Source organism: Silurus aristotelis (genome assembly GCF_946808225.1).
Source record: "Silurus aristotelis genome assembly, chromosome: 17".
In the NCBI taxonomy this organism is placed as follows: domain Eukaryota; kingdom Metazoa; phylum Chordata; class Actinopteri; order Siluriformes; family Siluridae; genus Silurus; species Silurus aristotelis.
Window position 1 is genome coordinate 22,061,012 of NC_139590.1, and position 15,680 is coordinate 22,076,691.

Here is a 15,680-nt window from a genome sequence, read left to right on the forward strand (position 1 = left end):
TATTATTTGGAAATTGCAGCAAAAAATTTTTTCAATACGGTGTTGCTTTTATGTCGAGTTACACATCATTCATTACAGTATTTCCTTTCAGTGCAGGAACCACTAAATTACTTGCGAGGGAGTGGACACGTTTGAAACCAGCACTTAGTTCGCAATCTGCCTGCGTGTTCAGGTTTATTTATATAGAAGAGATTCAGATTCTCTTCAAGGGGGCTAATGCATTATTTCTCAATCTTGATTCCTGAAAAAACAAATCAAAACAAACAAACGACAAAAAAAAACAATCCTGGGATACAGAGTGGAATAAAAGTCTTTTATTGTTTAGCTATGTCATTATCCATGTTCCCGAAAGAAGCCGCACAGGCAAACGAAAACAACGACGTCGCTTCATAGAGAGACTACCTCAAGATATAGAAAAGAAAAGATCTTTGTCAAGCCCATGTGCCCCTCCCTCCATCCATCCATCAGTCCCTCCCTCTCCACATTTCACCCCAACACCTTATTTGGAACGAGTGCGACACTGAAAAGCGCCTCTCTGGCCATTTTATAATAAGAATGCATATATTTCTCCCACCCCAATACTCCAAGGTTTAACAGCTAATCGTATAAAAAAAAAGAAAAGCTACACATTGTTACACTTTCAGTCAGATTACATAGAAACTGATTATTAGTGTTTGACACCGTTTACGTGAGAAAGATCGGAGAAACCGAAACGAGGCAAGTCCACTACAACTCAACACTACAGAAGACATAAAAAAGGAAATACAAATAAATGGAAAAATATATATAGAATGAATGCATACTAGAAATTAAAACCAAGCTAGGAAATCAGTTACACAGACTGATCAAATAAAAAAAGAAAAAAAAGAAGTCAAATAAAAACAATGCTTAAAAAAAAGAAAAAAAAAAAGTTTACAGTTCCATCTTTGGACCTTCATTCTCCATTCTTAAAAAGCAACCACTCAAGATCCCTCTTAACTTTCCTTCCTCCATCAGGGGGGGGGGGGGAAGTTCAGAAGAAAAAAGGAAAGAAGAAGAAGAAAAAAAAAGTGGGAGGTGACTTCCCTTCCTCTTGTTCCTCGTAGAAAACTCCCTCTCATCTACAACGTGTGTACATGTTTGTGTGTGGGGGTGTGTGTGTGCGCATATGTGCATTGTATCAGGCACTTTCCGATATGCTCGCTGCAACCCTTCAGTGACTCCCAGGCCAAAAAAAAAAAAAAAAAAAAAAAAAAATGCAGATTCATTCAAGCAATACAGCTGAGAGAGAGAGAGAGACAGAGAGAGAGAAAAGCTGTTACCAGACGTGAGTTGCATAAGGGGGAAAAAACCAAAAGCAAGCTCATGAAGGTTAAAACCCACAAAGAGAAGTTAAATTTTTAAACTCCATTTCCATGTTCCTCGCTGAAGGAATTAATCCTTATAATAAAATAGATTACAGACAGTACAAACCCCATGAACCTGGTTTGAGTCCCTCACCTTCTCTACTTGCAGACCGTGTGTGTGTGTGTGTGTGTGTGTGTGTGTGTGTGAGAATGTGTTTAGAGGTCCGTGTCGAACCAGGCCAGCTGATTGGAATCTGTTGGAGGAAGGCCGTCCATCAGGTCGTGGCTGTGGCCGAGGTCAGGAAGCCCCTCCACTGGGTAATCCGCTCCGGGATGGTGGCCTGAGAGCTCGTGTTCCAGAATGCCATCCATGCCCAGACCGTCCTGGGGGTAGCCGGTATGGAAGGAGCGGTAGCTTGGGTCTATGATGCGTGAGAGGAGGAAGATGTATAAATAGACATGAATATAATGGTATATAATGGAATATAGTGCTGCAGTTGTGCACTAGTTTTCTGCTTAAACACTAATTAATGGTGCATTCAGCGAATACTTTAATAGATTCAATGTTCTAAGAGTTAATAAAGATATAGTCTATGGATTACTATAAAATGCGTACATAATTTACAGCTTCAGTAATATGACCTTTAATGTATTATGTTCAATTTTGACTTAAAATAAAAGAATCTGAAATTTGGATAATATTCTGACTCTTGATGTGAAATAAACAAGCCAAACAGATGCGACGGTGTACGTGGCAGGACTCGTACCATCTGCTCTGTATCCAACAGGCTCTCCTTGAGCTCCCATGTCCAGACCCATATCACCAGTCTAAGAAAGACGAAGAGCAAATCAAATCCAGCCGTATAATCAAATCGCTTGTGTGCGTGTACTTCATTACTGAGTGCACATACCTCATTCCAGGCCATGGGCTCTGTTCTGAACAGAGAGCTGGTCAGCTCCACGGACAGACGCTTCTTATAGTCCTGAGGTTTGTCCTCAGACATGCGGAACAGCACAGCTGCCGCGTACGTAGCTGGATATAAAGAAAGAGAGAAAGGGCCGTTAATAAACCGAGCAACACTTCAGCAGGTTGTTTGTTGCACGCAATTACTTGCGGAATAATTGACGTCTTCAGAATTATTTTAATGAGATGTTGTATTTGTTTGAGACTTCAGCAGTGATTCTCCATGTACTGTGCCTTAAACGTTCATGGTCTAATCAATCTAACTGCTACTGTTGAATTTGTCCAAAACGAGCAAACCAAATAACACAGCTGTCCTTATGCTGCATTCCAAACAGAACAGAATGTACCTGCCTAGAAGAGGCTAAAGTACCAGAAAGGGCAGGAAGAATTGATCAAACCCACATGGTTACTAATCTGCTGCCTTATTCGGATTTACTTTTATGAACAGAAAGACGCTGAAATTAAGTGTGCATGCATGTGGTTTGCACTTTTGAGAGGAAAAGGAGTGTGAGAAGATTTTTCAGTAGGATTTCCTCAAATTTATTAAAAGCAGCTAGACTTAATTTCTGCAAGCTCTGCACTCACCCACTCCCTCGTTCCTGGAGTGCAGCAGTTCAGTGAGGGGTGCCGTCGCTCCCTCCGCTTCAATGGCCTCTGCCGCTTCCTTGTCCTGTGCCAGTTCACACAGAACACCGGCCGCCACACGCTGGATGTTTTCGATCGGAGAATACAGCAACTGCAAACCGAAGCAGAGACGGTTAATGAGGATCGTTGCTTTTGTTCGACAACTATAACCTCCGGGCTTGTGCAATAGTAACGGTTCACTTTTTTTTAATTTAAACTATTAACGATCTTCGTCTAAAAATCATTCCAGTTCACAGACAATATGCATCAGAAACAGGACCTATCATTTCAATGTGGCGTTATTAAGAGCTACCCGTTCATCAACCATCAACATCTGCAAAACGTACAGTATATCGTACCTGAACAAACAGTGGGATGGTGTTGAGTCCACGGATGACAATTCTGTTGTGCACGTCTCTGGCCAGGATGTGAAGCGCGCCAGTGCAGCCCTCTACGATCTCCTCCATTCGAACTCCTTCCTGTAGAGCACACAAACAAAAACCCAGTCACAAACTTAAGTCTAGATGAGGGAGGGGGGCTTTTGGTCTGTACTAGTGTCAAGACTCACCACAAACTGCTGCTGTGTGCCTCCCATAGAAGTGCGCCTCTGGGTGTCCTGGTGTGCCCTCACCAGCAGCTGGACTAATCGGGGGATGGCACCCTGCTCGCGCAGTGGTGCGTGATTGGCTGGACAAAGCGCCAGGTTACGGATTAATCCAACCGTGGCCTGGGGAGCAAAACACAAACAGGTATATAAACATTTTTTGTTAAATAAACAACTTTTGACAAACATGCAATGAAAAATCTTTATATTGTGATAAATATCTGGTGGAAACCTCGCACCTTAATAAGGGGCCAATGTGAGGGTGGGTGCAGGAGTTTGACCACCACAGGAAGACCGTAGTGAAGGCGCACAGCATTCTGGGCCATTTCGGCCTCCTGGTGCCTGGAGGTGAGATGGCGGAGTGCACACACGGCAGGCTCGGTGATGTCCTCGCGGTCTCCGGCTCTGAGCACGGTGCGCACGAGCGACTCGATGCCGCCGACCTGGCACACCATCATTTTGTTCTTGTAGTTGTTGCAGGTGAGGTTAGACAGGATGCCGGCAGCGCATGTCACCACGTTTATGTCGTCCGAGCCGAGCAGCAGGACCAGGGTCCCAAGCAGCCCTTCCATACCCTCCTGTAGTAAATAAAAAAATTATGAAGGAAGAAAGGAATAAAAGCAATATAGAATGACAAAATAAAATGGCTATTACATGCTTTGTCATTTTGAAATGAAACCAGAAACTGCATGCGTACCTGCTTGGTGGCAGCATCTGACAGGTTTCTGAGGGTCCAGAGGCAGTTCTGTACCAGTCGCTGGCTGGGGTCGGTCAGGTGAAGGCCAAGAGCTTGCATTCCTCCTAAAAAACACAATGTCTTAACTCAGTTTGTTTAACTCACTCCACTGTTTGCTGTAGTCTCGCTGTGACTGCTTAATATCATCTTCCAAATAAATGTATGAAAAATCATGTACATAAAATTTTATAGGTCTCAAATTTGATCATCAAATCCATAAAACCTTAAAACTTTTGATGTGTGTGTGTGTGTGCGCGTACCAGCTTCCACAATGGCAGGTTTGTTGCTGGAGCAAACAGAAAGAACTTTGAGCACACGGCTGGTGGTCCACAGTAGCTTCTCGTATGTATAGGTCCTCATGATGTTCACCAGGGCCTGAGGGCCACCACTGGCCAAGATGATCAGCTAAAGAAAGAAAGGACACTTGCTTTGACACTAAATCTGGGTGATCATACAGTGAAACCCCATGAACCGGTACAAAGCAGCCGTAATGGAATCAGTCTTCACCTTGCTCTCCTGGTTGCCGTAGGCCAGGATCTGCAGGCAGTCTGTGGTGATGGCCAGGAATTTAACGTTGGTCTTGTTCAGCAGGGCGACCATCTTCTGCAGGCCACCGGCCAGGCGTACGGCCATTTTAGCTCCTTCCTGGTGCAGGAGGAGGTTGTGCAGGGTGGTGATGGCGTAAAACAGCACGCTGTCCACTGGAGATCTGCCACACACACATTATTTAAGCAACCAATAATAGTGGACAATCTGAATGCGATAAAACGGTATTAATCACACAATTGCATCCATGTTTTTAACTCGTACCCGAGCATCTTAACCAGAGCAGGGATGCCGCCGGATTTAAAGATGGCGAGAAGGCCCTCCCGGTGGTGGGAAAGGTTGTGCAGTGTGCCGGCGGTGCAGCGTGCCGTCTCCACGTCTGCAGTGTTCTGCATGGTCCTCACGATGGCAGACACCATCTGAGGGGAGCGCATGATGGCGTGCCGCGACGCCTCTTTCTTTGACAACTGATGCACCATGACGGACGCCTTATTCACCACCACCTGCAGAGAGTACCAATGTTAAACATGCTGCCTCGGTTTTGTGGGAAATTTTTGTTCTCATGTCCTGACGCCACAAACACTTTTTATAGACATAAATGTAAACAATCCTCACCTGGTCTTCATCATTGAGGAGCTTGGTGAGCTCTGGAATAGCCCTGGTGGCAAGTTCAGCATCATCCTGGTAGTTGATGAGATTCACCACTGCATGCTTAAGCATCTGAGACGGCTCCGCCAGCCGCTGCACGTTGGTGGGGTTAGCGGAGTCAAACTGTGTAGTGGGGATCTGCATGCCCTCATCCAGGGTCTCGGGAAACATGGCGGCACGCACCCGCTGGGCACGCGTCATGGCGTACTGCCCGTCCATCTCTAGAAAGAGTAAGTATGAGCATCAACCGAGGCAACCTGAGGATATTTGACGCCAAAACTACTTGGGTGTAATACAGAAACCAACTCTTACCGGTCACGTGCTCCGGTGTAAAGGGTTGGCCGAATCCCTGCTCCCACTCATACAGCACCTGGTTATCCAGGTCCTCATCCTCAGGGTTCCCCTTGCCAGACAGTGAAGGTGCTGTGGTGGTGGCTCCAGAGTGGATACCAGAGTCCAGGTAGGACTGCTGCTGCCAGTGGCTTACTGCAGCCTTCCGATCCTGCTCCATCGCCATGTCCAGCTCCATCAGATCAGCTATACACAACAAAGAACAGATGTTTACTGGGGTGGGGTGTTTCTACGAATCAAAACAATTTGCCAATTGCACTATAACTGATAGCAACACTCCCAAAATCACTAATCAGGAAAATGACTAGAAGGCAGCAGCAAATCTGCTATTAATCTTAACACACCGAGACAAACTCAGGAATATGCATCAGTCTATAAAACGGTGTATATCCCAGAGGGCGGCGTTTCATGACCACAAGTGAGGAAACAGAGGATGGGCAGAAGGGGCTTTATAAAAATTCTTAAAAAAGCGTAACTAATGCACCTTTAATCTGAAGGGCTGGGCTTTTAAACTGTGTAAACATGCACACAGTGAATGATAAACAACGCTACATTATACAGCAAGCTATCGAATTACCCTCATACATTCTAGATTTTTCAACAAGACCTCCCTACATGTTTTGCCGTGTCCTGCCCAAGTTTCAGTGGCTGTGTGTGGTATTGTGGGTGCGTTTGTGTACGTAGCGGGGGGAAGGGTGACACGTTTGGTGGCCGCTCGTCACCGTGCGAACCCGTTCATTTACATCCTGGCTATCATTTCTGAGACTGCAGGGGAATCTAAATAAATAAATAAAAAAGGAACACTCACACTGGGTAGCCATTGTGATGCCAAGCCGTCAGTCCGAACTGCTTCGGAATCTGCAAAAGAGAAAAACGCAAACGCACTGATGGGTATGAAGACGGAAAGTCGGCGGGGGAACAAAGTGTAACTTGGCAGAGTTGTGGAAGAGGACATGCGATACGGCCTCTTACAAACGGCCTGAAATCCGATCTTCCGTATTCAGCACGCCATTCCTTTCAGACAACAGCTGTCTGTGTGTGAAAAAGGGGGTTCGAGTCATACAGCCTCGAGCTCCGTGTGCATGTGTGTGCTTTTTCAGGGAAACTCCCAGCATTCAGGCAGCTGTGTCTGAGTCTCTCTCTCTCTCTCTCTCTCTCACACACACACACACACACACACACACACACACACACACACACACCATGAGTCATCCTGGCACTGGCAATAAAAACATTCCTGATGGTTAGTCAGCCTCATTCATCAGCGCTTGATCAGAGTATCGAGATGTGCTGAACAATGTGACGAAGACCAACAAGCTAATTGAAAAGAACCGGCCTTGGGAGAGACGGACTCTTAATTTGACCCGAAATGCTTTATAGCACTGCAATACACAGACCGTGTCTGAAACAATGACTAACACACCACCAACTGCAAGCCCACAGGACAAATTACATGGCTTTGTTGACCAGGTTTTTCGACACAAACCTCAACGACTCGTTCGTGAAAGTAATGTAAAAGTAGTTTGGGTTACTCCGATGATTCAATCCTTCATTTCGAGTTTTTAAAATCACAACCGGTGTAGTCGTGTAAAACTTTCTTAAGCCGGCCAAGATGGTGGCAGCGATCCATCAAGCTCTCGAAGCGAGGCGACAGAAGGAAGTAGGAGTGCGACAGATGGGCTAAAAATTATTTGAAAAGATTTTAAAACTGATCCGTCTGTGAAATCTGACTAGATTAAGAAATACTGCAGTTTACACCGAAAACGAGAGACTGAATAAGGGTGTATTGTTACTCGAGACGGACCTGTGATCACGACAGATCGCCGTTACAATTAGTGTCTTACTTTTACGCTTTTTATAGATGTTCGATATCATCGTGTGTATATCATACACAGCTGTTTCAGCGTAAAACAAATTTCACGGTGAATTTGCTTTCTCCCCCCCCCCCCCTCAGTTATACGTGAACTAAGGAGAAAACCTGTATAGACACATTAGACGGTGCTTCGAATTAGAGTTCGAGATCTAGTAAAAAGCCACAGGCTTTCTGCCGTCAGCGTTTCTGCAGAACGAGAAAGGATGTGGACTAATCCAGGACAACGGAAACCACTTTTTGGTACGGCTTCCTGAACTAAAGATTGAACGCCTCGAGAGTGCACGGCGGCTTGGGTTTAATAATTCTAGTAAAAAAAAAAAAGAAATGCCCCTATATCTTGAATTCCCCTTGAGGAACGAAAGAAGAGATTAATTAACTGGTGACTAACTTAAAAATCAGCAGTATTTTTTTTCCCCCATGACAGGACGAAAAAAACACGATCTGTAACTAAACACAATGGCGCTAATGTTTGTCTTCCTGTCGCTCGGTGTAACAATTTACAACTTACGTAACATGCAAATGGCTACATGAGGCTATGTTCAGACAGGTCTGACCAAAAAAATGACATGAAATGAAATCAGACGTGTAAGCCTTATCGGAGTAGGATTTCATTTGTGTGGGATTTGAGGGTAAGATGGTGTGCTGCGATTTTATTTTGACATGAATCAGCCATGTCTGTATTGTTCTGTCCTCCTCTGAGAAAAATTACAAGCTGAATTAATTCTGTTAAACACTGGAACACTTCCCACTCCACATTTACTCCCCATTTGCTGTTATAACCTCCAACTATATTTGTGTGTGCACTTGTGGAGATTTGTGCTCATTTAGACACAGTGGTGTTAAAGTCAGGTACTGATGTAGTCTGCCTTTCAATTCACCCCAAAGGTGTTCAAGGATTGTGGTTCGAGCTCTAGAGCAGATCTTCCACTCCAACCAATATAAAGGATATCTACATTGAGCTGGCTTTGTGCACAGGAGCATTGTCATTGTCTCCTAGTTCAAGTGAAGTCAAAATTTCATTCCACAGACTTCCTATACAATTGGGTACCTCCAACGTTCTGCTAACAGTTTAAAGTAAATGTGTGTGCTCGACTGGTGCTGTCTGCTGTATTTATCTTTAGGACACTCTAATACCTATGTCTCGAAGAACACCACATCAAAGCATTGGCCGAAGCCCTGCTGCGGTTATGTTTTGTCAAAACGCAACAGGTTTGAGATTTTTCTCTGCCGAGTTCTTAAGTTGTTGAAAGCCAAAATCCCATACGAATAATAATCAAAAGTAAAGGTTTGGTCTTGAAGGGGTGGAAATGGCTGAACTTTTGGTCTTTATTTGCATTAAATACTTCAAGAATTAAGCTTTTCAGGCATCGCTAGCCACATTAACATTTGAGAGGAGCTTAAAATATAGCAATTCACACCCTCGTCTCGAAGCTTAACGAGATTCAAGCGGCCCATCTGAAGCTCTTACTCAGAAAAAGAGCCCCTTTTACACACAGGTAATTACAGGAACCCACATTTATGAAAACATCCTGCAGTCAGCGTCGGACATTCCACCGCGTGTGTGTGTGTGTGTGTTTAGCTGCCGGGGAGGTACTGTACGGCTCTTCAGATGTCTGCCTACACCAAACTAGACTGAAAGCTTCTTAATAGAAGGAGGGAAACTGTAGAGCTGTGAAGTCATGCCAAAGTTAATAAAACGGTCCCTTTTTTTTTTTTTTTTTTTTTTTTTTTTTTTTTTTAATGGGGATGAAGGGGGTTGATTCCTTTTCGAAAACACTCCGAGTGCACACAGGAGCAGCTGCAGCAATGAACACACACTTTTGTAAGCAGTTCATTCAACAAGGTTGAGATCAGATGGGGGAAAAAAAAACGAGGAACTGAAAATAAGTGAATCTAATACATTATACATATCAGCTAATACAAACAATCCTTATAGCAGGGCTCTTCACCAACCAAAAAGAGCGAATGTGATGATTCAAAGTGAGCATGAACATGCACCATCTTTGTCCCATATGGTTGTGATTTTAGAAAGGCTGCGTCCTTGAAGCGAATGTGAAGACACCCCTCGGCCTGCTTTATTTACAGCCTGATTAAGGCTTTTTTACAGCACGGAAAGTCGCCTCGCAAAGCGTACGACGCGACCAAAACTAAACCCAGCATGTTATTCTCCATCTACATTTTCCGTGCAGTGGCGCAAAGGAAATCGGATGCCGTGTTTCTGGGCTTTCCCCCTCCCGTGCAAGACGACGCACGGCTCCCCGTCTGCCAGATCAAAGACTCGATCGCTCTATAGTGGTTTTTAAATCCTGCTCTTTCGATCTCCTGTTCCTGCACAAACACTCACCTTTTATCCTCACAAAAAATCGCTTAGGACCCAGTGATGTGTCAAGGCTTGTGTTAGAGCAGGGATTACATAAAAAAAAAAAATAAAAAAAAAAAGAAAGCATAGTCTATAGTGGCACCTGTGTAAGAGCTGGCGAGAGAGCTGTTTGATTACACAAAGTCAGAAACACCACACACACACACAAAGTCCTATGAAAATCAGGCAACAAGACCCATAAGCGTTTACACACTTTGAACCAAACCCTAGTGGAAAACGACGTGTCTTTCTGGCTGCTGTGTTTTTCACCCTAACATTGTGATCTAAAAGTAAACAGTGTCTCATGGATATTTTTTCATCCATACACATTTAATACCTGCTTGTTGGTCATTTTCAATTATGGTTGGCTGCTGAAATTGTTATTACTCATTATTACCTTAAGTAATTAATTGCATGTCAAACAATAGGAAGTGCACAAGTCTTTGCCCATGCGTATAATTACAACATACAATAATCAAGAATTCAGGTATGAATAATCAATGTATTGATCCAACTCAATTACTCAATTGTGTACGTTAAAACAAACATATCTATCAAATGACCAACAAAAACGTTTTTCATAAAAGGTTCACTGATAACATGAATATGCTGCGTTTCAAAGAAAAATAAAAGAAACGCTGGGTGCTAGCATGCTAGTCAAAAGGTAACCTCATTAAAGACAACTGCTAGCCGACGCAAATCACTTCACACCTCTATTCCGCCATAATCCCGCCCTCGTCGAACGGGATTGGCTCAAAACCGCGCAAACTGCTCGCGTGGACACTGTAGTCAACCAATCCGATGCGGCCTGTCGGAAAACGGGTTGGAGAAAAACAACAACAACAGGGTATCTTATCCAAACAGTGGTGTCCTCGCTCGGTCGCTCGTACACGCGCGCGCGCGCACACACACACGTGTAGTTGTAAAGAATGTGAAAAATCATAACAATAAAAAGAGAAATAAAGTTCAAAAAGTTATTCGTTCGAAGAAACGGTTAGCTCATACGCCAAGTACTGGGAAACCACAGTTACAAGGTAGTTTGTGCGAGAGGGGAAAACAAGCTAATAAAGTTAAACATTAGTAATAAATTGGTAATAAGGAATAACAAGCCACAGAAGTCTTGTACACCTTAATATTTTGGGAGTTTGTTCAAAAAAACAATCCCGTTTCAATGCTAAACAGAAAAAACGCCTAAACTTCTTTTAACTCGCACACAATATAAATGTATCCGATAGAACAATTAAAAAAAGAAACGGTTTTCATCCCACCTTTTCTTTCTTCTTTAAGCGGCGACAGAGGGAGCCTTTTCAATATATCCAAAAACTAGGATAAAAGCAAAAAAAGAAAAGGTTTTCGGTGCCTCCTCTCCGCTGCGGCTCGCTGCTCTGCTAGCTGGAAACTGGAGCCTCAAAATGGCGTCCCGTCACTGTCGCCCCTGCCCGAGCCGAACCGCGCATGCGCGTTGCCTCTCACGCACAAGCGCACACCTCTGAGGAAGCGAGTTCGGTCGAATGTATCTCACCGCGTAGTGAAAAAAATAAACCGCTACCTGAGGTTTATAGGTTTTGCGGTACCCGTGGAATCACTTATCAGATTGTCTTTTTTATCCTACACAAAGTATGAGCCACCCGACGATAACTATTTTCGTATCGTTACCAAAAAAATTGTGTTTCTTTTAAACCCATTTCCTTCGAAGAAAACTGTGTGGAATGCGCGGACGGATATGTCGTATGTAGTTCGGTTGAGGTCCATTCATTAGTATGGAATGTGACTGATCTTTGAGCAGAGGTTTGGGAGAAGAACTTCCAAATACTAAATAGTTTAGTATTTTTGATCTACTTTCAGAAAAAAAAAAAAAATTGTAAATGATTTAGATGGTGTTTTAGGGCTGGATTATTTTAAATAGGAGGCGACAAGTGTTTAAACATAACCAACATAAACACTTTATTTTTAATGCTGATCATTTGATTAGGAACAGCTGTACACCCAATTATTCATGTGGTTATCAGACAAAATCCTGCAGATGCCATCGAACAGCTTTAAATGTTCTTATTTTGTTGGTATCTCGGATGGTAAAAACATCCAGCAAGACCCCAGTGGTTCTTATGAAGGATAAGCTCTAATAACTCTATATATTTATCTGTGGGAAGCAGAAAAATGTCTCAAAATGCACAAGAATAGAATAGAATAGCCTTTATTTATCACAAATACATTACAGCACAGTAAAATTCTCTTCTTCGCCATAACCCGTCTTGTTCAGAAGCTGGGGTCAGAGGGCATGGTCAGCATATGGCGCCTGGAGCACACGGGGGTTAAGGGCCCTTTTTAAGGCTCCAAAAGTGGCAGCACCTTCCGAACAGTAACCCAGCACCTTAACCACTGAGCTACCACAACTAAACCTGAGGCAGATGGTCTTCAGACAAGAACAGGAGGCTGAGGTTGCAGCGAGCACACGCACTATCATTCTGGACAGTAATCGGACGATTTCTGCTCAACTGCTCAGTTGCATGAATGCATTATGATATAATTATAAGTCGCTCTGGATCAATGTCTAGAAATGTAAATTCACCAAAATCTTGATCTGGAAAAATAAGAACTTCTGATCTACCGGTAAACTTTTTGCAAGTTCAAAAAGACCTGGGAGAATGAAATCCTTTTGGTTGTGTTTTATTTTCGTCAACCATCTGTCCAACAATGTTTCTTTTTAAAACATACATAATCTAATGATCATATAGGAATCACTAAATCACCACATAGGAAAGAACATATTTTACATTATTCTTATTCTCTTGCCACCCAGTAGAACAGATAGTCAAATAAATGAATGTCCCACGAGTTAATGCCAGTTTAGAAGTCAAGATAAAACGATTCACAATGATGGTTATTTATTTTGTGATTAAACTCAGCATGTTTTCACTTTACTACAGTTAAGCTGACAGTCTCGTGCCATTCTTCAAAACAGTTTCTAGTCAGCTGCAGGCAAAGGGCAACATCGCACTTCCTGCACTTCCATGGCGTTTTTTTGGATCGTTGCGATCGGCAAAGGACGCAGCTCCTCCGACCTTGCGAAGCTACCCGCCTGACGTCTGTAGACAGTTTGGCCACGGGCACCGGTATGTGAACGCAGCTGCTCCGTTTTAAAGGGATTTTCTGCGACATGCCACACAGCTGTGCGGTCAGCTCCTCCATGAACGCCTTGTGGGTCGAGGCTTTTCGCTTCCGCTGCGCCGCGAGCTCTTTGTGTAAGATGTACGCGTTCGTAGCCGCAATGTCCAAGAAGTGTAAAAACAGCTTCCTGTACCATCTCATGGTTTTGTGCTGCGCTGTGAAGTACTGGATCAGTTGGTCAGACAAGTCCACACCTCCCATGTGTTGGTTGTACTTGAGGACAGGAGTTGGGCACGAAAATTTCCTTGTCTCCCATGTCCCTTTCGTGGTCTTTACCCTCCGTTGAATCGTTTCGCCATCGTAGGCTGCGTGGATCGTAGAGCAACCCGAGACTTCTCGAGCGTCCATCCACTTCACGAACACCAGAGGACCGTCCCTGATCCACCTGAAGTCTCCCCTGAGTGACGTTCTACCGAGAGCGTTTAACTTAGTGTTCGGCCAATCTTTACTGTCTTTCTTGTTGTCCCTGTATGTCCCGCAAGCACCAAATTTGTGAGCATGCAAATCCATGAATAGCTTTGAGCTTGTGTAGAAATTGTCCATGTACACATGGTACCCGGAACCCAAGAAGGAACGATCCATGAATGACATCACAATGTCATGTGAAATCCCTTGTCCTGAGTAGGAGCTGTCTTTACCTGTATACACGGAAAAATCCACCGTGTATCCATTGCTCGAGTCTGCCATTACGAACAACTTCAAGCCCCATTTGGTGGGTTTTCTCTTCATGTACTGCGTCATGCCCGTTTTTGCTTTAGTTGCTACCATTCGTTCATCCACCGCCAGGTTTCTCTTTGGATGGTAAAAGGTTTTGCAGGCCTCCCGAATCCTGTCCATGAGTGGTTTTACCCGGAATAGTCGGTCATACTGCGGTGTTCCTCGTCTACCGCCGTTTTTCTGGTCCTCATCCGGATCGCTCATGTGCACGTTCCAGGATATGGTCCTATACCTGTCTCTGGCCATCACCGTCCCCGGAAAGGCGATGGAAAAAATATTGTTTTGCCTCCAGTAATCTTTAATGTGGTCCAGTTTCAACAGGGCCATGTAAAAAATCAGTCCGATGTACTTGTAGAACTCGTCTACGGTCAAAGTTGTCCATTTGTACTTGCACCCTTGTTGGATGTTCCTATCAGCTTGTTTATTGGTGTTCTGACACAGTGTGGCCACAGTATCTTTACAGAAGTACAATTTGAACAATTCCAGTGGCGTGTACGTGTCTGTCGGATTCAGTTGCACCCCAGGAGTCCGTGCAGGTCGGAACCGAATCGCTGGTGGAGACACGTCTTCATCATTGGGGTTCTTCCATGCAAGGAGAGATTTTGCCTCAGCGGACAGATGTGGCTTCTTTACTGGAGATGTGGACTGGTTATCCTTTTCACTTCTGCAAAGAGAATAGGGTTACCTTCGCGAGGAAAATATCAATCGCTCCAAGACGTTTTTTGTATTCTTTACAAAAGCAACAAGAGTATTATTACAAAATTGAATTGATGTAGCCGATTGTGTTACTTTGTCACCAGAAAATGAAAGAACCAAAGACAGAAAGTGGACTAATTTTTCTCTAAAAACCGAAGAATGAGAATGGAAAAATCTAAGAAAAATAACGAGGCTTAACCATGTTGTAAAAACCGAAAAAAAGAGAGATAAAAGGTTTAGCTCTTCTTTAGAAATGGAAAAAGAAAGTAAAAAGCCTCATACATCTGATAAAGTCACTATGTCACCTTTACATAGGGTGTATAACTAGTTTCGAGTGTTTTTTAAAAGTCGACACGTAATTTTTTTCCACTGATAATGTTTTTAACTTATTTGGTCATTTTTTTCTGTGGTAATCTTTAACTTGGGAAACCCCTGCGATATCGTCTTATTTGCTTGATTGACAACATAGTACGTACATCCTGGATTTTTTTTCTGAGGTGTCCTCCCTCAGTTCCTGTGCCATATTACTTACTCATCCTCACTGTCAGAACCATCCTTATCCAAACCCATCTCATCGTCTATGCCGTCCTCGTCGTCTAGACGTCCAGAACCGTTTCCACCATTATCGTCGCTCTCCCGAATACCGCTTTGTGGCTTCGGTGAGGAAGCCATATTCTCTCAATTGAAATGCTTCAAATAATAATAATAATAATAGTGCAGAGCATCAATGTATGCAGTTGTTTCTTCCTTTCACACCGAGATATTTCTTCTTTTGATTCAAACCCTAGCTATTATTTGCATGCACTATAGGGCTGGGCAGGTTTGCAACTTCCTAGTTCCTAAAGCGAAGTGAAATGTGCCCGAGCAGACAGGATCGTGCCAGAAGAATGGACAATTTCAGCTGGATGGTGGCTGAGTAAAGTATAAAAAATGACACTATCAGATTATCAGATGTCCCAGGCTTCTTTAGATTCCTAAAGCGTTTATCATCACAAAAAATCAAAGGTGCACCGCATCGTCATGTGACATTTGCTTACAGTTGACTTTACACTGCTGAAGGTTTATAACC

The 15,680-nt window shown here is 43.6% G+C and overlaps 2 protein-coding genes across 3 annotated transcripts; both read right to left on the bottom strand.

Annotated features, from left to right (window-relative positions):
- Positions 1–299: 299 nt before the first annotated feature.
- Positions 300–11,521, bottom strand: ctnnb2 (catenin, beta 2). Of its 2 annotated transcripts, XR_014537434.1 has the most exons (16): positions 11,299–11,521; positions 6,607–6,656; positions 5,760–5,984; positions 5,415–5,668; positions 5,064–5,302; positions 4,761–4,962; positions 4,514–4,658; positions 4,215–4,318; positions 3,757–4,095; positions 3,482–3,640; positions 3,273–3,392; positions 2,875–3,025; positions 2,237–2,358; positions 2,093–2,153; positions 1,480–1,747; positions 300–1,260 (listed from the first exon to the last, which is right to left on the bottom strand). XR_014537434.1 is itself a non-coding variant. In XM_083565635.1 (15 exons), exons 2-15 carry the CDS (start codon positions 6,617–6,619, stop codon positions 1,542–1,544), a joined length of 2,340 nt encoding a protein of 779 aa, XP_083421761.1. In that variant the 5' UTR covers positions 6,620–6,656; positions 11,299–11,521; the 3' UTR covers positions 300–1,541. The 2 variants fall into 2 exon arrangements, 1 of the variants encoding a protein (XP_083421761.1); XM_083565635.1 differs by having other exon boundaries at positions 300–1,747.
- A 441-nt stretch (positions 11,522–11,962) lies between these two features.
- LOC310739618 (piggyBac transposable element-derived protein 4-like) lies at positions 11,963–15,462 on the bottom strand. Its single transcript, XM_083565668.1, has 2 exons — positions 15,144–15,462; positions 11,963–14,579 (listed from the first exon to the last, which is right to left on the bottom strand). Exons 1-2 carry the CDS (start codon positions 15,281–15,283, stop codon positions 12,944–12,946), a joined length of 1,776 nt encoding a protein of 591 aa, XP_083421794.1. The 5' UTR covers positions 15,284–15,462; the 3' UTR covers positions 11,963–12,943.
- Positions 15,463–15,680: the final 218 nt, after the last annotated feature.